Source organism: Leucoraja erinacea, chromosome 8 (genome assembly GCF_028641065.1).
Source record: "Leucoraja erinacea ecotype New England chromosome 8, Leri_hhj_1, whole genome shotgun sequence".
NCBI lineage: Eukaryota > Metazoa > Chordata > Chondrichthyes > Rajiformes > Rajidae > Leucoraja > Leucoraja erinaceus.
The window spans coordinates 12537532-12561300 of NC_073384.1; the positions used below are offsets into that span (position 1 = coordinate 12537532).

A 23769-nucleotide genomic window follows, 5' to 3' on the forward strand; every position below is an offset into this window, starting at 1 on the left:
AATGCCACCTTGAGCAGATGCATGGAATAGCACAACATGAAAGTTCTTCAAGTCTTTTACCCAAAGAGGAACCAAGAACCAGAGGACATCGGTTTAAAGTGAGAGGGGAAAGATTTAATAGGAACCTGAGGTGTAACTTTTTCACACAGAGAGGGTGGGCATATGGAATGAGCTGCCAGAGGAGGTAGTTGAGGCAGGTACCATAACAACATTTTAAAGATATTTGGGCAGGTGCATGGATAGGAATGGTTTAGAGGGATATGGGTCAAATGTGGGCAGGTGGGACCAATATAGATAGAGCATCTTGGTCGGCATGGACAAGTTGGGCTGAATGGCCTGTTTCCATCCTGTATGATTCCATGGCTAAGTCACATAGCAATCCTTTGTAGCCAAGGTCAAGACTTCAAACTCCCTTACCAATTATCAGTATTGTGGATGTACCTTCACTAGATGGACCTGTTGCTTGAGAAGGTGACTCATTGCAACCACATGAAGAGCACTTGAAAATGATGACTATAAATTAGTCTTGGCAGCGTCACGAATAATAATCTAGGTTTTTCAATGCCATAAGTAAAACTGGTTCCAAATCATTATCACTGTGACTATTGGCACATGGATTTTTCTTCATCAGAAAGTGGACTTATGTTCCGTTCAAGCGGAGATCTCAAGTTGCAACTCTGAGCTTGCTGTGAAGGATTCAGTTTCCCAGTGGAATATACAGCCGTTGTCTCAACATCCATCCAATCGGGAATGTCTGGGCCACTATTCGTGCACTTCTGTCATAGAAATAGGAAATTTCTAATTTTAGAGAAAAGGTTATCTTTCGACATGGTCACAATAGGGATCGGAGTATAGAAATCATGTGATAGTAGAATTAGGACATTCGGCCCATCAAGTCTACTCCGCCATTCAATCATGGCTGAACTATCCCTCCTAACCCTATCTCTTGTCTTCTCTCATAACCTCTGACACCCGTACTAATCAAGGATCTATATATCTCTACCTTTAGTATATCCACTGACTGCCTCCACAGCCTTCTGTGGCAAAGAATTCCACAGATTCACCACCCTCTGACTAAAGAAATTCCTCCTCATCTCCTTCCTAAAAGAACATCCTTTAATTCTGAGGCTATGACCTCTAGTCCTAGACTCTCCCACAAGAGGAAACATCCTCTCCACATCCACTCCATACAAGCCTTTCACTATTCTGTACGTTTCAATGAGGTCCCCCCTCATTCTTCTCAAACTCCAGCGAATATAGGCCCAGTACCGTCAAACGCTCATCATATGTTAACCTACTCATTCCTGGGATCATTCTGGTAAATAGAGAGTATTTAAAGTCACTTTTTTTTAGAAGAAAAATACTTCTTAAATCAACAAATCACTTTTGGGGGATATGATAGTACATGCTTTAGTCAAAGAGAATTATATATTCCCTTTTGGACAGGCAAAGAGATCTCTGACAGTGCATAATCGAGTGACCAGATGATTGGGAAAAATGACAATGGCATTAAAAGCGTGAAAATTCTAGTGTTGTCTGCAATGAGGAGAACAACTCAATGCGGGCTGGAAGCCAATGGCCTTAATTCAACCTTGATAGAAAGCTGCCATTCATTATTTCATTAAAAGAAAATCTATGTACAGCTATCACCAAATAGAAAAAATAAATATGAATATTTTAAATTGCTTCAGTAGTACTAAATATTTTAGATTTTATTTAATTTAGAATTTGACTTCTTTCCTCTGAAGTTAAAGTCAAAGACATCACTGCATGGTATAGGTTACAGCATGTCAACTCATCCTTTATTATTCAATTGCAATCGAGATTAGCACATCTTTTATATTGTGAAGGGCAAGCATTAAATGGCTGCATTTTTAGTAGCGTTATTAATAATTTCGATTTTGTTTCTACAAACAGTGAACATTGAGCTCACTGCTCATTATATGGAAACCTGCACAACCATATTAAGGGAACTCGTGAATGTCACTTGTCCAAATGGTTAATACTGTAACGACAGCATCTCAAAAATAGAAGCCACACCTTTCAGTGAAGTCTCCAGCAGTAATTGTACCAAATGCATTCGCTAGCCTGGTCTAGGCTGAGGTTAAAAGCAACAGTGTGCTGAATATTGAGTTCACCCTCCAGCCATTCCACAGAAATGTGAGAAACACGTCTTTCTCCTTGCATTAGATGTTGGTGTAATGATGTAGTTTACCACATGAGAAACTGGCCTCGGTCACACTCCACCCCCATGGCAAAAGGCAATTTAATGCACATCATCAATTTTGATTGTGTTTCCACATCAGGATCACATTTTTCCACTGTATCTCATTTTCCTGTTCATCCAATGCCAAACTTTATATATAGACAAGTGCCAACTTTGAAGAGAACTATGAAAATAACTAAATTTAAAATGTGATGGCCACAAACATAATCTTGCATGTGAAAGTTACAAAGAAAATGTCCTGTTGAAAGTTTCATGGTAAATAATGACTCTAATGTTTTCATTTTTGATCCTGTTTTATGCATTTCACTTTCTGTTTGACTCCAAGCCCCCCTTTATTTAAGCCATATTCACATCCCCCCCTCCCCCCCAACAAATAAATTGTATTTTGTTTTTACCGAAGATAGAAACAAAATGCTGGAGTAACTCACTAGGTCAGGTAGGATCTCTGGAGAAAAGGAATAGGTGACATTTCGGGTTGAGACCCTTTTTCTCCCCCATCCAACAACTCTCTATCAGTCTTTGTACCCTCTCTCCTCTATGCACTTGTAAATGGGATGCATCTGATATGTCTAATGTCTGGACTATCTAATGATTCAAGGTTCAGTGATATGGCAGATTGGGGGAACTACCGAAGTTATCTGAGGCAATTTTTGGGCATTTATAATGCTGCAAATTAAAAAGCTATTGCAAAAACCTGGAGGGAGGTTGTGAACTACTTGGTGAGTTTATGCTGTTATCCATTTTTGGATTTGCAAAGTGGTCCCAAATTGAAATAACACATATGACATTGATTTTTTTTTTCTCCAGATCTTGAATAAATGTAAGGATGCATTTGTTGCCTGGCTCCTGGTTTCAGAGGTGTACCTGCTGCTCAGGATTTCAGTCATACACTGACTCCTGAATGTCACGCGAGTCCCCATCATTCTGAATTAGCGAGAGTGGAAACTGGAGAATTTCTGCTGTCTAAACATTTACTTCAAGATGAGGTACAAGATTTCTATAGAAAGAAAAGTGTCAATCCAAGGTGTATAAGGTCATAAGTGATAGGAGCTGAATTAGACCATTCAGCCCATCAAGTCTACTGCGCCATTCATTCATGGCTGATCTATCTCTCCTAAACCCATTCTCCTGCCTTCTCCCCATCACCTCTGACGCCCGTACTAATCAAGAATCCATCCACTTCTGCCTTAGAAATATCAACTGACTTGGCTTCCACAGCCTTCTGTAGCAAAGAATTCCACAGGTTCACCACCCTCTGACTAAAGAAAGTTCTCCTCATCTCCTTCCTAAAATAACGGCCTTTAATCCTGAGGCTATGACCCCCAGGCCTAGATTCTCCCACTGGTGGTAAGATCCTCACCACATCCACTCTATATAAGCCTTTCACTATTCTGTATGTTTCAATGAGCCCCCCACTCCCCCACTGTATAAACTAGTTCTAACCATACACTGGTGCTGTGCTGAGGCACAGTATATTTTTGTGAATCAAACTAGTGATTGTGATGCCACCTTGTATCTCGAGCAATCTGGACACGATCCTGGCCCCTGTTGTGCTGCATGTGTGGAGTTTGCAGGCAGCATGTCTGAAGTCGGGTCCCGACCCAAAATGTCACCTATATTTGTTTTTCTCCAGAGATGCATCCTGACCTGCTGAGTTACTCCAGCAACTTGTGTCTACCTTGAAGATTAGTCTAGGATTAGTGTAAATGGATGCTGATGGGGAGTCTCTCAATGAACCTCGCCGGAAAGTCGTCTTCCTTCACTGATACCCTGGGCCCTGCCTCTATTTACCAACTGCCCTGTGTTTGGTTGTTTGTTTGTTTGTCTTTTTGCACAAATGTCCGCGAGCATTGCCACTTTTCATTTTACTGCACATCTCGTATGTGTATGTGACGAATAAACTTGACTTGACTTGAAGCTGAACTCAACTGATACAAAGCCTTCTGGACCAGTACCGCAAAGGGTTTCTACTTTTATCGCTCTGCATGCAACACCTTTCTTATTTTTGGTCCTTGGTGCTTTAGATTTTTATTCCAACGCCTATGTCATATTATGTCACCGTTTATCCTGTTAAAAAAATAACGGCCAGAATTCAAACTAAATTTCGCGTATTATTTTGCCACTTTAATAATATGGTTATTCTCATAAATGTTTGATAGCAGGGATCACGGTCTGTCTTTATGACCTACTTCTTGCATCCACCCCTCCGTCTGATTTATCAAACTGGAGCATTAAAATGTGGGTGAAGTCAAACGAGTTGTTTTAACCGATTTTTAATATGATTCGCAAGCTGTTCAAATATTAGTTTTGCGGAACAAGAATGGGAGAAGTTTAGTCATCCTTATGTAAACCAGGTTGCGAACTTTTACTCATTTATTTTAAACGCATTAAACGCGCAGTGGTGTTTAGGCTGGTCGGCGTTTCCAAGATATTGTGAGCTGTAAATCTCAGATTATCCAGCCGCTGTTCCCACTAGAAGGAGAAAACATTCCTTTGAATTGTGTCGATCGGGGTCGGCGGAAAAGGCGCAAAGGATTTGAACAGGGTTTTATACTCGTCTGCCTTTGACCCGTGGCAACAATCTAGAAATCCACTTTAAACCCGCGTTAACTCCCACCCCCTCCCGCACGCGTATTGTTAGCAATGGGCCGCGCATTGCAACATATTTAAATTGTGACATTGTGCTATTGTGATCAAGCGTGGATCAACCTCGACTACTTACACTGGGATATAATCCCCCGATTATCTCACAGCGGAGTCCAGAGGAGAGACGCATAAAGGGGTTCAGGAAATAAAAAGGCACATGCGGCGTATTTTGAAGTTAAAGTGTCTCATTAAATAGAATGGGACGTTTAAACAGGGCGAGGGGAGCTGTTTTATTCCAGCCTAGTAACCTTTACCTATCCGTTGACTGTCCTGTTACAAAATAATAGCAACAAATATATTAAGGATGTATTTTTTGTCAAACGATAGACTAAAATAAAAGTGAATCCTACAGGTGTGGAACCAATTATACAATACCGCAGCATCTAAAACTGGTTTTACTCCGCCGTTTGACTGCTGTTCGTTTTGAAACTAATCATTAAAATCAAACGAGGTCTTGATATTAACGAGGTTAATTTGACTGATGATCGGGGAAGGAACAAATCAGCTCCTGAGAGACAACCTTAAAATCAGCAGAGATCGATTTTTCAAAAAATGAATAGATATTTAGTGATTTCAATCTTGTGTTTCAAATTTAGTTTAAACTTGATTTCTGCTAATAAAACGTCAAGGAAGGGGGAGGGGGTCGGCTGGGTTTAGTCATGCGATGGCATAACTATGTTGGAAATCATTTTGCAAGGAAAACTAAAAAGTAACGGTTATTAGATCAGATCCGGCAAATGAATAACAAGCAGCCGGTAAATTAACCTAATACATAGTGGAAACGCAGCAGTCGTCAGCCAGTGAGATTACAGAGCGGCTGTGAGCAGCCATCTCGCTCTTCCTCCCTCCTGTGTCATAGCATTTACAAAGGTCACACATTGGGTCTCATCCTTTGCTTCAGCTGGGCCCTCGCTCCTCCTCTCCGCTTTGGTTTCAGCGCACACGGAGACACTCGCCTTTCCACAGTGTTTTGACCCCGCGTAAATCGCAGACGATATCCGGATTGTAGGAAGGAACTGCGGATGCTGGTTTAAACCGAAGATAGACACTCAAAAAAATCTGGAGTAACACAGCGGGGCAGGCAGCATCTCTGGAGAAAAGGTGCCCCTTCGTCAGACTCGACCCGAAACGTCACCCATTCCTTCTCTCCAGAGATACTGTCTGACCCGCTGAGTTACTCCAGCATTTTGTGTCTATCTCGGGTCGGCGGCAGCAGGCAGCTTGATGCCTCCTACATTCAAGGGTCTGATTTACAGGCGGCAGTGAGTGAGTGCCTCATCATTGAAGCACAAACGCGGGCGAGTGACCCATGATGTCAGTACTACATTATTCATAGGGCCTTGAGCACATCCGCCTGTTGAACCAAGATAATATATTTGCTGCAGAATCTCCAGCTCTGCTGTATTCGTAAATTGTGGGCAGTCTGGAGTAGCTTAGGGACTAATGTTGTTGCCTTTTATTTTCCGTATGGCTGCCCCAGACAGCGGGAACCCACAGGCCATTGGCGTTGTGTGGTTCAAACCTCCCCAGTGGTCCCGGGAGAGAGGGGGGTCGCCAGCCAGCGATATGTTTCAGCTACTTTCTTAAATTCCACTCGCCCTTTGTAATGGACATATCTGGGAAGCCTCGACCCGAAACGTCACCTATTCCTTTTCTACAGAGATGCTGTCTGACCCACAGAGTTGCTCCAGCTTTTTGTGTCTATCTTCGGGCTTTAAATTAAGTGATGTAGACACAAGGTGCTGGAATAATTCAGCGAATCAGGCAGCATCTCTGGGGAAACAGACACATGTGACGTTTCGGGTCGAAACCCTTCTTCAAACTGAAAGATAGAGAAGGCTAGAACAATAGAACCGAGATCATTCAGTCTGAAGAAGGGTTCCGATTCGAAACATTACCTATTATTTTTCTCCCGATACGCTGCTATCATGAATGCTCTAGAACTCTGCCTGGCCTGCTGAGTTACTCCAGCATTTTGTGTCAGTATAAACCAGCATCTGCAGTTCCTTCCTACAAATTAAATGATGTGCTTGTATTAACTTGTAGGAATGGGCCCCATTAACGTTGAAGAAGTGAACGGGAATATTTCCTATTTGAGCACCTACCTTAGCTCCAAGCCCTGAAAGTCGGGAGTGCAGCTGTCAGATTTGGTGCTCCCCTTCACATATAGTGGGGATGTTTCCTATGCCTGCGCTTGTTATTGCTTTACTTTGCACGAAACGTTATTCCCTAATCATGTATCTGTACACTGCAAATTGCAATCATGTATTGTCTTTCTGCTGACTAGGTAGCACGCAACATAAGCTTGTCATTGTACCTCGGTACACGTGACAATAAACTAAGCGGATAGAAAGTCTACGTGTTTGGATTCGGAATGTTTTTTTCCCTGACTACGTTGAAACCCTGAATTTCTAAACACTTGTACACCACTTACGTATAAATTCCAAGGAAATTGGCCTCTAATATTCTTCGAACTTAGTCGTGGGAAGGAATCCTTTGTTTACGCCTTTACATGCTGCAACAAATATACACTGTAATCCTTAAGTAATATTATGTAGTCCTAAAACAGCGTAAATTAACTGTGTTTAGTTAACTGATGGCCCGGGAGGAATCGAACTCAAATTCTGGGTTGCCATCGCCACCTTCTCTTCCACCGTCGATTATGCAGTGGGTCCGTATGATGGAAAAAATTAATTGCAACAAGGAGAGGCCCCTCTCCCCCCCCCAAAGAAAAATATCAGTCGTGTGTCCAGAATAGCCAGGCCGTATTGTCGTTCATTCTGGCTTTCTAGGACAGTTGTATTTGGGTATCTTCAATATATATGGAACTCTTGTTTACATTTCCCCATGCCGATTGTTTAATCTACATTGCCAGTGTTGGAAGTTGATTGACCTATTTGTTACATTTATTAGCACCCACTACCCCAAAGGAGGAGTGTACAAGAAGGAACTGCAAGATGCTGGTTTAAACCGAAGATAGACACAAAAAGCTGGAGTAACTCAGCGGGACAGGCAGCATCTGGAGAGAAGGAATGGGTGACGGGTCGAGACCCTTCTTAAATTGTAAAGACCCGAAACTTCACCCATTCCTTCTCTCCAGGGACGCTGCCCGTCCCGCTGTGTAACTCCAGCTTTGTGTTTACCTGCAAGAAGGATACAACAATATGTCACCAATCAATTGCGATTGAAAATAAATTAATGATTCCTCGGGCACTTCTTTGTTTTATAGCCACTGCACGGGCGCATTTGAACGCTTTCATTGCAAATTCTTGCATAAAATGACGGAAATCTCAATGGCTATAATGAGGGAAATCTCAACAAGGGAATTGTAAATGCCCAACATTGCTTTCTAAAATAAAATCACAAACATTGCCGGGGTTGGCCTGCACTAAAGGCACGTGTTTACCCGGTCCCAGGAGAACACTTCCACTGTCGACCTTTTACCTCTCCGGAGAGGTCAAACACGTTAGAAAATTTAAACACACAACTGAAATGTAAACATAATTGAAATTACAGGAGTTTAATCACATCAACCAGAGTGCTAATAAATCAATTATTTCCTTCACCTGGGGTTGTTGTAAACATGCCAGTTGACTTCCCTGTAACATTTTATTTGTTCTTTATAGATATTTGGGCTGTCGACAACATTGCAGAGCAAAGTCTGCGCTGTTTTACAAGGTATATGGATACAATCTGGTTTGAAGCGTTTCTGGGAAGAAAGGTTATTTAAAAAAACAACGTAACAGGTAGAGTCAGTCCCACAACTGATACAGCCCCATTATCCGTTGCTTTCACCCCAGTTGGGGATTTATAAAATAATTCCTGGGCATTCGGTTGATGGTTATGTTTAGGGCACGAGTACATCTGGGAAAAGTCACCCCAACCGAGACCTAAAGATACCCCGTGAAGACGTGTAATCTTTGGGCCCCATCTTCAATTGTAGAATCCAACAAATACATCGTTGTCACAACACACCTGGCGCAATTACTATTCTTCTGACATAATTATTTCCATCAGAAAACGTGTGAATTTGGAAACTGTGACTCGCTAAATTTGATCCGGTGAGAAATCTGCAAAGTAGATACCGGTTTCGGTTAGAAAATCCATTCTTAAATAGTAACTTTGTCCAAATTGTTGGACGCGACTTGTCATAAGAAAATAACAGCTTAATAAAGACGGCGGATGCCACCACAACCCCAAAACGGCAACAGTTACATTACTGAATAAAGTGTAGGAAGGAACTGCAGATAGACACAAAACGCTGGAGTAACTCAGCGGGACCGGCATCTCTGGATATAAACATATAAAAATTCGTGCAGGAGTAAGCCATTCGAGCCAGCACTGCCATTCAATATGATCATGACTGATCATCTAAATCAGTACCCCATTCCTACTTCCCCCCATATCCCTTGATCCCTTTAGCCCCAAGAGCTAAATCTAACTCCAAAAAAGGAATACGATACGACAGAACTGTATTTATCCCAGGAGGGAAATGGGTCTGCCAACAGAATCGGTGACGTTTCGGGTAGAGACTCTTCTTCAGACTAAATTGAATAAAGTTGCGCCTATCATTTAGCCCGCAGTGCATAGAAACGGAGTCTTATCGAATCAAATATGACAATACCGACTTCGTACGAAAGTTTAAAGAACGCTCGTTTCCTTAAAACACTTGGTGCTTTGGGAACAGCTGTAAGATTATGCGGCGATAACAATGAACTCGAGAGCACGAATAATTATACGTATTTAATATATTTAAATATTCAGTAACAAACACAGTTGAGAACGTACATTTCGAACCACTCTATAAAAGCTAACAGTTAAGAAAATAAGTTGTGTACAAAAAGGGATTGCATTTAAATTTACCAGTAGTCAGCTGTGAGGGTGCAGAATCGATTAATCAAACTACATTCAAGATCGTATAAGAACGAAAACATACTACATTCGAGTTTAGAAAACGAAAGTGGGTCTGAAACATACTCAAAATGGAACATGTAACCTACTGAAACTAACACGCAACATCAAAATAGATAACCAAAGTATACAATATCACGATAGGTTTCTTTTCATAAATAAATAAACCGAATAAATTATAAAATGTATTCATTTAGCAATCAATACATATATTCAAACAGTAAAATTATATGCAACAAAACTCATCGTTTACGAATGAGGGGGGGGGAAAGACGTGGAAAGCTTCGAAAAATTAAGGCATTTACATCGTCTTACTGAAATATCCGAGTCCGCAATCCAAGGCATTTGTGGCTAATCTAGAGGAATGTTCTAATACCGACTTTGTTCAGACAATTGACGCTCTCAAATGTCCAGCAAGTCACAAAGCTACATTAAAGCTGTTTGTTGTTTTGGACCCGAAGGCGCGGTCGGAGGAGAGTGTCTGGTTCACCAGGCATGTCGCAGGAGGCGGAGAAACGATAGAATCTGTTCATTTCAGTGCGGTGCCGCTTCAGCGGTGGTTTGATGATGATGATGATAATAACAACAATAATAATAAAGGCACGGGGTTTTGTCGGCCCTCTCCTTGTCCTCCCTAGCAGGCGGGTCGCACTGGTACTTGGAGCAGGATGACTTGCCTGTTCTCGGAAGGATGACATTTGTTGATGTGCCTGGTGAGACCGGGCGAGCTGTAGAAAGTGGCCGCGCAGTATTTGCAGGGGAAAACCTCAGCGGCGTGCAGTCGGAGGTGGCGTTCCTGCCCACCTTTGCCGGCCAAACTCTCCCCGCACAAGTGGCACTCGGGGCCGGGCGGCAGCTTGTCGGCGGGGGGCTCGGCGCGGTGAGCCAGCAAGTGCTTCCTCAGGTAAGCTTGCCGCTTGAACCTCTTGCCGCAGCGGCAGCACTCGCAGTGCCCGCCGTCCTCCGAGGCGCAGTCGGGCAGCGCCGTGCCGGGGTCGGGGCTGTCCCGCTCGGTTACCGTTCTCGTTCCCGTTCCTTGCCCCGGACCCACTTTGGGCTCCCCGCTGCCGTCTGCTTTGGGCTGGTGCGGGGGTCGGGGCTTGTGCCAGCGCCGGTGAGACGCCAGGTTAGCCGGGCAGCTGAACACCTTGTCACACTCGGGACAGCGGTAGTCGACACGCACGATGCGGGAACACTTGTGCTGAGCTAGGGCGAAGGGGTCGGCGTATTCCTCCTTGCACAGTTGGCAGATGAACTCGCCTAGCGGGCGGCCCGGACCCAGTCCATGTGCCGAGCCCATGCCCGCTCGGCCCGTCTTCCCCTCGCTCTCCGGTAGCGCCTCTTTGATCCGCAGCCCCAGCACCGGCGACGTGGTCACCTCGTCCTCAAACGCCAGCTTCCTCGCCGCTTTAGCCCGGCGAGCCGCTGCTCCCGCTGCAGCCGGCGGCTTGTTCCTGCGCTCGCCCCCCTTGGCGGCGCCTCCTGCCCGGGGAGACGGCGAGGAAGAGCCGCCGCCGCCCAGCTCGGCGCCGCCCGGAGCGGCCAGCAGCAACATGCGGTCCAGGGCACTGAATGCGGCGACCGCCGGGCCCGGGAATGACTCCGCCGTCACCGGGGAGCCCAGGCTCACCGTCCGCTGGCCGTACAACCGCTCGCAGCTGACGGGCCGAGCTGGGCTGGACAGCGGTGGCCCGGGACAGCCCAGCTCCTGCCGGCCGAACACCTGCCCTCCTCCGCCCGGCTCCGGGGCCGCTCCTCCCGCGGGCAGAGATGGCTCCGCTGGCGGAAGCTGCACCGGGGGCTCGGCAGCATCGTGGCAGCGGATACGGTAAGAGACGGGCGTGGATCTGCGGCTCCTCTTCACCAGGAATCCCCGCGGCATCTTTGGACAGAGTGCGGGCGGGCGGGCCAAGGTAAATAAATAATAATAATAATAATAATAATAATAATAAAGCGAGCAGGAAGGCACTTGGCGTTAAATAAATAAATAACGCGTTGTAGAGTGAAGGCCGGCCGGGAGCCCCCGCCTCCCTGCACTATGTGCCCGGTGTAGCCCGCTGTGTGTGCGGCATGGCGCCAGCCCACCACCCGCACTCAGCTCCTCTCCCCCGGCCCCTCGCCCTCTCCCTGCCCGCTCTCAGCTCCTCTCCCCCCCGGCCCCTCTCCCTCTCCCTCGCCAGTCCCTGCCCGCTCTCAGCTCCTCTCCCCCCCCGCCCCGCTCCTCTCCCTGCCCTCTCTCAGCTCCTCTCCCCGGCCCCCTCGCCCCCTCCCCCCTCCCTCTCTCCCTGCCCGCCCTTAGCGCCTCTTCCCCGGCCCTGCTCCCTCTCCCTGCCCGCACTCAGCTCCTCTTCCCCGGCCCCGCTCCCTCTCCCTCTCCCTGCCCGCTCTCAGCTCCCTCTCCCTGCCCGCTCTCAGCTCCTCTCCCCCGGCCCCTCCCCCTCTCCCTCTCCCTGCCCGCTCTCAGCTCCTCTCCCCCGGCCCCGCTCCCTCTCCCTGCCCGCTCTCAGCTCCTCTCCCTCTCCCTGCCCGCTCAGCCGCTCTCAGCTCCTCTCCCCCGGCCCCCTCCCTCTCCCTGCCCTCGCTCTCCGCTCCTCTCCCCCCCGGCCCCGCCGCCGCTTTAAAGGCCGCCCTGCTCCCATTGTCCTCGCCCGCCTGGCCGAGCGGCCGCGCAGCCAATAGCGGGCGCCGCTGAGTGGAGCCCGGCCTATGAGGAGCCGAGCCTCTCCTATCTCGGGGGGGGGGGCAGGTCGGGATGAGTGATCCCCGGTGAGGGGGTGCAGAGCAGACACATGTGTCTGGTTTCATGTCCATCCCTTTACCCTCTCCCCTCCCTCCCTAAAATCAGACGGCTCCACTCACAGCTGGCAGGAACCCCCCCCCAAACTTTTCAATAGAACCAATGTCTTTTGACTGATGAAGGCTCCCGATCATAAACATCACCTATCAATGTCCTCCAGAGACGCTGCCTGACCCGCTGAGATACTCCAGCACGTTGTACTCCATATAATGTGTGGGATGGAACTGCAGATACGGGTTTGCACCGAAGATAGACACAAAATGCTGGAGTAACTCAGCGGGACAGGCAGCATCTCTGGAGAAGGGTCTCAACCCGAAATGTCACCCTTTCCTTCCGTCCAGAGATGCTGTCTGTCCCGTTGAGTTACTCCAGCGCTTTGTAGTATATACAATGTCTTATTTACCTCCCCACCAGCCCTCGTATAAATCGCAGTGAATAGACAATCTCCCGCCCGCGACTCGTTGACCCCATTTTCTAAAGCCAGTCTCACCGCCCAGGTGTGAACGGGGCAAGTCTGGATGTGTGTGTGTGTGTGTGTGTGTGTGTTTATTTCCAACATCCACTAATCCCAATCGGGCGAATCCCTTCCAAAGACGTTGAACCGAATCTACCCCCTCCCCCCCCTCCCCCCTTCCTCCCCTCCTCTCCGTTGACTGATTTACTTCCAATTGCTGATTCTAAGTTGGGGAGCGAGAATCTGAATACACGAGGGCGGTAGGGTAGTGGAGGGAAGTGAGGTGGTCCAAGAAGCAGGTGGGACTGAGAGGAGCCGATCTGTGGAGGACTTCTGGAAGTTTAGATGCTCACAGAGAGACTGCCGTTATACCAGCCGCCCCTGCCGAGACCGCGTTAAGACACTAACAAGAACCTCTGTGAAATTCCCGTTCATCAGTACTACTTATCATTGATTTCCCCACCCCCCCACTATAATCGAGGCTCCGGCCGTGTCCCAGGCGGGAGAGTCGCCAGTCTACACACCCTCCACCCACCTACGTATCTTAGTCACCAGGTAGTTGTTTGTCGGGGTGCTACCGGTGACGAGGCGCAGCAGATGTGGCTGGGAGGTTTTGCTGATTTTGCCTGTGTGTGTGTTTGTGTGTTCGGCCCCGTGGCTGTTGCCACACGCCCGGCTCCTCCTCCCTTTCAGCCTGACACGCGTCGGCTCTTTGTCGGTCTCTGTAGGGGGGGGGCTGGAAGCCTGCCAGCGGAAGCCCATCCTTCTCCACCAGCCCCGCACGGCAACCACACACTATCTCGGCACAGAGAAAGAAAGGAGGCCGACGTCTCGGGCAGCACAAAAGCTCCTGCCGCAGCCGTGGCCCGGGCTTTGTGAATGAAATTAACCTCTGCCCATTGAAACACGAGCCCAAACAATAAAGCCAGGGGCCGCTTTGCATCGTAAAGGGCAGGCGCTGCGCTTGAAGGAAAGCAGCACATTTCCATCATCTGTTACACTGGCAGGCTCGGTTCTTCAACACTGGGGAAAGGGCATCATCGCCAACTTTCCGCGCTTTCCAACAACGTGAGAGGGTCCGAGGATTAACTCCATCCACTTAACAGTGCCCTTTGGCAAGGTGTACCCCTCGCGGTTATTTAACGTCCTTCGATGTACCCTTGACTTTTCGCTCAACTAGTGTATTTTAGACTCGCGGTTGCGGGGCGGCACGGCCTCGCTCCGCGCTGTCAGGAGTAAACGTTAGCGCTTGTTTCATATTTGCAGCTTGATCGCTTCGACCCCCTCACTTCCACAATTACTTGCTCGAAGTTCCCACAGCATGGAGATTGTGTTTTAAATCCGCCCCCTCTTCAATGAAGTATTTACCAAATATATATATATATATATATATATATAATGTATATATACTCATGCAAATCGCCCCGTGTTCTTGTATGTTTTATTTCCATCCGATTTGTGAAACGGTCTCATTTGCACTTCAGAACTAAAATATACCCAAAATAAAAAATCAACATCGTTAACCTCTAATACAACGGCGCTTAAATTTGGCAAATTAAACACATATAATAAATAACCCCCTCTCAGCTGAACGCTCTTTGCAAAGCGAGAAAATAGAGGGGAGGGAGAAACTATGCATAAAATATGCGGAGATGTGTCGCTTTTGTTGTGTTAAATAATTGAGTGTGCAGTGTGAGCGAGTCTCCGGGTTGTTTTGGCTGGCTGCGCTCTGTTGACACGGATTGCTTTTATCTCGCTTTTGACCAGGAGACTGAAGGGCACGCGAAAGGCACGCGGAGGACTCGGTTATTGTGCAGAAACATTAGCATAAAGCTGCTGGACAAATTAAGATAATTACACGGCAAATCCGAATCTTGCAGGGATTTACGCTATGGGGGGGGGGGGGGGGGGGACACGGGACACACATTACTTGGCAAGGGCGAAAATCTGCATTGTCAACTTTATGTTCACAAACCAGCGAGTCTGGAGCGGATTGGTGGTTGCAGGCGCAAAAATAATCGCTACATTCACTTGAGACGCGCACACTTTTGAACCCCAAATGGCGAATTCCATTTGGCGGAGAGATGCATTACACGTACAGAAATATGCGTGTACGGACAGCAGTGTTTAGAATGGGACAGGGGGTTTTCGTTAATTTTAGGTAACATTTTTACCTTTCAGATTTACTCAAAAGTTTCAACTCGGCCGAACTACCAACTGTAACTCCCCCCCAGCCCCCACCACAACAGGGGTTTTATTTAGGGTCCCGACCAGAAGGGTTCAGATAGGTCCTGACCCAACACGTCGCCAATCCATCTCCTCCAGAGATGCTGCCTGACCCACCGAGTTACTCCTGCATTTTATGTTTTACTCAAGATTCCACGGGATTTTTTTAAACGCTCTGCTTAGAAATCGAACAGATTGTATTTAATAACCAAACTCCTGCCGATAGTTCTGCACGGAAGATTTGTGTGGGGCTGTTTCACGGAATGTATTTGGTTTACAGGGCAGTTGTTTGGCCTTATATTTCTAAGTGTAGGTGCTGTGTTCAACTTGAAAAGCCCCTTGATGCTAGAAAGAAACTTCACATGAATAAAGGGGATTACAGTCCCCCCTTTATCATGCTCATTCTATCTCACGCTGAGCGAATGTCATCGCTATGTTACTTTGTTCCATATCAGGAACCTGTTACCTGTATTTTGCCATGTGTATACTCTGTACTTTGGCAATGGTGCCTGCATTCTGTTGTTCGTTGGTGGTAGCACTGGCCCTAAGTTGTTACGGACAAATGTCAACGTTAATTGTATTTGAGTAAGTGCGCATTACAATGCTGTCATATACGGAATTCCCCATAAAGAGTCTCGACACGAAACGTCACCCATTCCTTCTCTCCAGAGATGCTGCCTGTCCCGCTGAGTTACTCCAGCTTTTTGTGTCTATCTTGCATCATTAAACGAAGCACGACACAAAAATTGCTGGAGTGACTCAACGGGCCAGGCAGCATCTCTGGAGAAAAGGTTATAGGTTTGATTGAAGGGTGAAGGTTAGAAATCAGGTAAACTCGCAGAAGCAAGGGAGAGGGAAGACGAGGTGCTGCCTGTTTCGTTTAGTTTAGTTTAGAGACACAGTGTGGAAACAGGCTCAACATTTATGAGAATAACTACATTTGAAAAGGGACAATATGAACTAATGATAAGCGAAATTTAATTTGAATCCTAGCCATTATTCTTTACAAGATGAACTGAGGCAGAACGTGATATAATGTGACAATACTAATAGGATTAAATTAAGAACCAAATAACAATGATTTAATTAATAAACAAATAAAATTGCCAGATGTTATGTTTTGAGCTGGAAGATTGTTTCGTTTTTGCTCCTATAAATAGAGGCAGGCGGGTCTCATTACTACTGAATGCCCTCCCTGCACCACGCAGGAAATTCAAGCCGCTTCCCATGTCCTGGACAACCACACAACCCAGCGGTATGAATATTGATTTCTCTAACTTCAAGTAACCCTAGCTTTCCCTCTCTCTCTCCGTCCCTCCCCCATCTTCACTGTCCTGATTAATGTTGCTGTTTGTATGCCTCGTTGTCACCTTCCCCTCAGCCAACAATGAACCATTTGTATTTACATTTGCTTGATCACCATCCGCTTTGATCTGTTGTCTTCACACCTTACCCTTCCATATCTCCAGTTTCCCTCTCCCTTGAATCCACGAGAACACATGAAAAAAGGCGAATAAAATTGATGATGTCACAGTTTTAAAAATGATATGCAATGAAAGAGTAGGCCCTATTAAAGATAAAGAATAGACTTATATAAATAAATGCTGAATAAATATTTTGAACCTGTCCTCACACCAAAATGGTGTACATGTTACTGCATGCTCCTTAAATTAATGATTTATTTCATCATTCATTTTATAATGCATCCTGTCTTTCCAGTGTATGTATTAGAGTCCTGTATATACATTATAATACTGTCTGCCCTTTATTCCGCCCTTGTCCAATGTTGAAAGGCACTGTGTGCTCATTACAATGCTGTCAGGACATTACTCACACATTATAATGCTTAATTTGCTTTACAGTGGCAATCTTCACTCTTCATTCCCATTGCGTATTGTAATCCTGAAAGGAGTTTACTGTGAGATTTCAATACTGGCTGAAGTTTAATATGTGCTCATTAGTATGTACTTACGACATTACAATGTTGGCTGAGCTTTTTGGGCACACTATAGAGTGGTTATTCTTAATTCTGGATTTATTTAATCTGCCTCTGCCTTATTGTGTGTGTAATGTTTGAAAGCGAACCATCTAACCCTAACCCTTTCCGTGCATTTTGCCATGTTAAAAAGATGACTATTCTTACAATGGCACATCACAATACTGATTGTAAATGTCACAATGGCCATACAACATGGAAAATGCCTGAAATACTCCACACATCAGGCAGCAAGAAATAAAGTTAACATTTCAAGTCAATGGCCTTCGATTAGAATTGTACTTTGGGTCCAGAGGGAGGCAAGGGCAGGTGTGAGAGAAGTTGGGGTCAGCAGGGGAATCACAGACCTGTTATCCCCTAATCCAGTTGAGTGAATGGTTGTTGCATATCCTCCGTAGTAAGTGTATGTTTTTTTGTGTGAACTAAAATTGGATAGAACTCCAGCTGTGGTCTCGTCGAAGCACTATACTAATAGTAAGACATCTTTACTCCTGCATTTCAGTTCTATAACAATAAAGATTTCCGGTGAGCAATGTGCCACATATTGGATGGATGAAGATCAGAGTGAGCAACTGGAGTGGACCAGTTGACAGAAGGAATGTTGATTGTACTTGCATACTGTAATATTATTTTTACTGTGTCGCTCACCATTCTGCCCGCATGTTGCCATCTAACTACAATGCTGACTGCGTTTTACCGCACACAGCAAAAAACGATTCTTATTTTTCTGCATGCACATTGCAATGCAGTTTAAACTCTAAGCAGTTAATTCGCCTTGTCCAATGTAGAATGGCTACGTTTCATACATTTTCTAATAACTAAAGGTAACTTTGAAACAACTTTGTAAACCCTTTAGGGTTATATAAATCATGGTGTTGAATTGACTGGAAACTACTATTTGGTAGGACTACCGTCTTATGCAAGCAGTCGAATTTGCCTTGTCCAGTGAAGAATATCCATGGTTCGTACATTTACCAATAACTAAAGAGAACTTTGAAACAACCTGTCACTTTAGTTTATGTAAGTCCTGGTGCTGAATACTACTACTATTTTCTGTCTGCACATCGTTTCTGCAGTGTAAACTCTACTGTTGATTGTGTTGTGCGGGTATTATAATGGTCAGTGTTCTTGGAAGGGGCGCATAGCCACACTGAAAACTCGACGGCACGCATGTTGCAATGTTGAATATACCATGTACATACTATAATGCTATTTTCCGTCTGCCCTGCCTTACCATGGGCTCATTAAAAAAAAAAGTTTAATATATAACAACACTTGCGGTGGACGAACGCCTTTGTCTATAATTTTTAATGTTATGTGTAATTTCCTGCGCGCTTATAACGGCGATCACTGACATTTCATGTGTGCATGTAGTTTTGCTCTGTGCGCATCACCGGTTTTGATGGGCTGCCAATAGGTACACAGCAAAACTTACATAAACTAAACCTGCCGTGACTAAGAAGCGGTGCAGCAGAATAACAACAGTCTTGCAATGTTAACACGGTAACATGCACACTGTGATAATTATCAACGTTATCGTGTGCCACCCATTCCTTCTCTCCAGAGATGCTGCCTAACTCGTTATTCCAGCATTGATCTTTATTGTCTTTACCGTGAAGACACATATACAATGCTGGAGTTAGGCAGCATCTCTGGAGAGAAGGAATGGGTGGCACACGATAACGTTGATAGCTATCACAGTGTGCATGTTACCGTGTTAACATTGCAAGACTGATGTTATTCTGCTGCACCGCTTCTCAGTCACGGCAGGCTAATTTTAGCGTATTATTTTATCTTTTCTCACAATCCCGAATGTTCCTGTGTGGCATCACATGGATGTGCAGAGAAAAGACGGATACGAATTAAGTGCAGGCGGAGGAGATTAGTTTAAATTGGCACCAAGTTCGGCGCGCACATTGTGGGCTGTACTGGTCTAATGCATATTATAATGCGGTGTTTTATTGTTATTGGCACTGACATTGGTAACTGAACTTTAAGCACCCTATATCGGTGCACGGTGTAGTGCTGGACGTATTTCACTATGTATCACAGCGCTGAATCTACATTACAATGGCACATTACGATGCTAACTGCACAGTACTCTTTACGAGGTATAGTGATGACTGCATTCTATGTTACAATTCCCACTGAGTACGTTCTCTGCCCTCAGTGTCGACTCTGCTCTTCCCTGGCACTTCGGAACATTAAATGGACAATTTTCGCGAAATGGACAGATAATTTGGAATTTGAACTGTCAAAATCTGCCCAAGTTGGAACTATAAATGTGATAAACAATGCTGAATGCGCGGTTATAATATATATAATATATCCCCGTTTGATGGTGTGGATTATATTTTGTTTCCTATAAAGTTTGGATTTATTCTTCTTGTTTTCTGGGATATTATTCTGAACACTTGTTTCACTTGATGCATTCGATTTGACCCAAAGTCTACTCCCTTTGGCTAAACCCTCCACGGACCACTGGGTTTATTCCGCCTTGGAAGGGATTTTGATTTATCCTGGGGTGTTATTGGCCAGAGATTGTGCTAATGTCCTGGTTGGTTTGCGAGGCGGTCCCGTGGCTCATTAACATACAGCTGTAGATTGCTATGTATGGCTTAAGGCTCCTTCGAAAAGTACACACCAGGAGTTATCAGCACAAGCCGAGTGCGTGCAGCCGGGCCAAGCAGACAACAGAACAGTCTGCAAAACTTCAAGAGTCCACACAGCCATTCCAGCAGGAACATCTACAGCTGATCTACATCTGTCCCGTGCATCACGAAGTATCACTCTCGCAGCCGGGCGTTGTTTTAAGATGCAGGGGTACATATCTTTCTCTCACTCGAAGATAGACACAACAAGTTGGAGTAACTCAGCGGGTCAGACAGTATATCTGGAGACATTTTACCAGGATGTTGCCAGGTCTAGAGGCTATGAGCTACAGGGAGAAGTTGAGTGGGCTGGGACTCTTATTCCCTGGAGCGCAAGAGGACGAGGGGTATAAGGTGCATAAAATCATGAGAGGAATAGATCGGGTCTCTTGACCAGAGTAGGTGAATCGAGGACCAGAGGACAAAGGCTTCATGTGAAGGGGAAGATACTTAATAGGAATCTGAGGGGTGGCTTTTTCATACAAAGGGTGGTGCTAGGTAGGTTGGTTCTCGGTCCTCCAAAATATTCCAAATGGAATTTAAACTGGAGCTGTTTGGAACAAGCTGCCAGTGAAGGTAGTTGAGGCTGGGGTTACCCCAACTTTTAAGAAGCAGTTGGACTGGTACATGGATAGGACAGGTTTGGACCAAACCGCAGGCAGGTGGGACTAGTGTAGCTGGGACATATTGGCCGGTGTGGGCAAGTTGGGCCAAAGGGGCTGTTTCCACACTATCACACTAAAAGGAACAGGTGACATTTCGGATCAGATACTTCTTCAGAGAGTCAATGGATATAGATAGAGAGTGATAGAGAGAAATCTAGAACACATTAATGAAAGGTATGCAAAACAGTAACGTTGATAAAGGCAACATGCCATTATTAGCTGTGGGCTGGTGAAAACCAGTTACAAGCAATGTCTCAGCAAGACGACTTTGAAGCTAGTACGACTTGGGTAGGGGAGTGATGGAGAGAGGGGGGGTGCAGGGGTTACTTGAAGTTAGAGAAATCAATATTCATTGAACGGTCTCGACCCGAAACGTCACCTATTCCTTCTCTCCAGAGATGCTGCCAGTCCCGCTGAGTTACTCCAGTATTTTGTGTTTATCTTCAATATTCATACCGTTGGGTTGTAAGCTGCCCAAGCGAAATTTGAGGTGCTGTTCCTCCAATTTGCGTTCGGCCTCACTCTTGACAGTGGAGGAGGCCCAGGACAGAGAGGTCAGGGCGGGAATGGGAAGGGGAGTGAGTTCACGTACACACACCGTGCACTGTGCCAGGAACACTATTTTCTCGATGTGCAAGGACCCGTGTGAAATCCCCACTGAGTCAAACATTGAGCAGGTCTGTGACCGCAGGGCGTAGAATGGGGATGCGAGGGAACTAAGTCAAGGACCAGCGAGCAAAACCCCGGCAGAGAAGTCATTGAAACGGCAGGAGAAAACAATAGAATAATTGCTCTCGGGAATTAGAAATCAGTAAAATCCCCCGCGCATTTCACTTGTCGCTTTAGGTCAATCTGTTTGTGGGGTAACTGGAAAGGAACGTGGTTGATTGGAAAGATTATGGTAATTCGTTTCACGGGCAGCCTGGGCGAAATACAGAGGTCACTGCTCAGGTATCTATCTCTGCGAAGTCTAATAACAAGGAACTGCAGATGTTGGTTTACCAAAGAAAGACACAAAGTGCTGGAGTAACTCAGTGGGTCTGGTAGCATCCCTGAAACGCAACGTCCCCAAACGCCACCTGTCCGCGTCTAGAAAGAAACTGCAGATGCTGGTACACACCGAAAACACAAAGTGCTGGAGTAACTCAGTGGGTCTGGTAGCATCCCTGAAACGCAGCGGGGCAGGCAACATATCTGGAGACAAAGGATATGTGACGTTTCGGATCTGAAGAAGGGTCCCGACTCCCGACATGAAACGTCACACACACCCTTTCTCCAGAGCTGCTGCCTGGCCCGCTGAGTTACCCCAGCATTGTGTATCTATCTATGAAACACATATTGGGATTGGTTTATTGTTGTCATTGAAGTAATTGAAAAGCCTTGTTTGCGCGCAATCAGATCACGAGGTAGAGCCGTGCTCTAAGCAGGTACAACTAGTGAAGCCTACATTTTTCCATATACATCGTTTAAGAGTTAATTGGAGGGGAATAATGGCTCCGAGTTCCTATATTCCTGAAAATGATTCCAAAATGCCACACAGGGGACTAATTCTCTTTCACATTGACCTCTCGCAGTCAGCTGTAACTACAGCGGGCGACTTCGATACCTTATCGCCAGATGGTACTGTGAGTGACTGGAGGCAACAAAGTAACATTTGCCATTGTTGCTTTTTCAATCGCATTGCACAGGCGCTCGTTTTCAGTCGAAGGTGTAACATAGAAACATAGAAAATATGCACAGGATAAGGCCATTCGGCCCTCTGAGCCAGCACCGTCATTCAATATGATCATGGCTGATCATCCAAAATCAGTACCCCGTTCTTGTTTTCTCCCCACATCCATTGAATCTGTTAGCCCCAAGAGCTAAATCCAACTCTCTCTTGAAAACATCCAGTGAATTGGCCTCCACTGCCTTCTGTGGCAGAGAATTCCACAGAATTTTTTTCCTCATCTCAGTCCTCAATGGCCTACCCCTTATTCTTAAACTGTGACCCCCTCGTTCTGGACTCCCCCGACATCTGGGACATTTTTCCTGCATCTACCCTGCCCAATCCTCTAAGAATGTTATATGTTTCTATAAGATCCCCTCTCATCCTTCCAAATTCCAGCGAATACAAGCCCAGTCGACCTATTCTTTCATCAAATGTCAACCCCGCCATCCCGGGAATTAACCTGGTGAACCTACGCTGCACTCCCTCAATAGCAATAATGTCCTTCCTCAAATTAGGAGACCAAAATTGCACACAATACTCCAGGTATGTGGTCTCACCAGGGCCCTGTACAACTGCAGTAGGACCTCCTTTCTCCTAAACTCGAATCCTCTCTTAATGAAGGCCAACATGTCATTAGCTTTCTTCACTGCCTGCTGTACCTGCATGCTTACTTTCAGTGACTGATATACAAGGACACCCAGTTCTCTTTGCACCTCCCCTTCTCCTAATCTGACACCATTTAGATAATAATCTGCCTTCCTGCTCTTGCCATCAAAGTGGACAACCTCCACATTATACTGCATCTGCCATGCTTCTGCCCACTCACCCAACCTATCCAAGTCACCCTGCAGCCTCATAGTATCCCCCTCGCAGCTCATTTTATTTTATTTACAATAGGTGTTGGAGTAGGCCATTCGGCTCTTGGAGCCAGCACCGCCATTCAATGTGATCTTGGCTGATCATCCACAATCAGTACCTGTTCCTACCATCTCTCCATATCCCTTAACTCCGCTATCCCTAAGAGCTCTATCTAACTCACTCTTGAACCAGAGTACCAGCCTCCATCACCCTCTGAGGCAGAGAATTCCACACACTCACAACTCTCTGTGAGAAAAGGTTTTTCCTCATCTCCGTTCTAAATGGTTTACCACTTATTCTTAAATTATGGTCCTTAGTTCTGGACTCCCCAAACATTGGGAACATATATTTCCTGCCTCTAGCGTGTCCAAATCCTTAATAATCTTATATGTTTCAATAAACTATCCTGTCATCCTTCTAAATTCAAGCCCAGCCGCTCCAATCTATCGGCATATGACAGTCCTGCCATCCCGGGAATTAACCTCGTGAACCTACTCCCTCAATAACAAGAATGTCTTTCCTCAAGTTTGGAGACCAAAATTGCACACAATACTCCAGGTGTGGTCTCACTAGGGCCATGTACAACTGCAGGAGGACCTCTGCTCCTATACTCAACGGTGCTAACTG

The 23769-nt window shown here is 45.8% G+C and overlaps 1 protein-coding gene across 1 annotated transcript; it reads right to left on the minus strand.

Moving 5' to 3' along the window:
- Positions 1 to 9601: 9601 nt before the first annotated feature.
- On the minus strand, positions 9602 to 11886 carry LOC129699318 (insulinoma-associated protein 1-like). The gene has a single exon (XM_055638989.1). It carries the CDS (start codon positions 11664 to 11666, stop codon positions 10419 to 10421), a length of 1248 nt encoding a protein of 415 aa, XP_055494964.1. The 5' UTR covers positions 11667 to 11886; the 3' UTR covers positions 9602 to 10418.
- Between the last annotated feature and the right edge of the window lie 11883 nt (positions 11887 to 23769).

What these genes read in the sequence shown, in the direction of transcription:
- LOC129699318 (XM_055638989.1), bottom strand. Translation starts at nt 11,666, where the DNA reads ATGCCGCGGGGATTCCTGGTGAAGAGGAGCCGCAGATCCACGCCCGTC.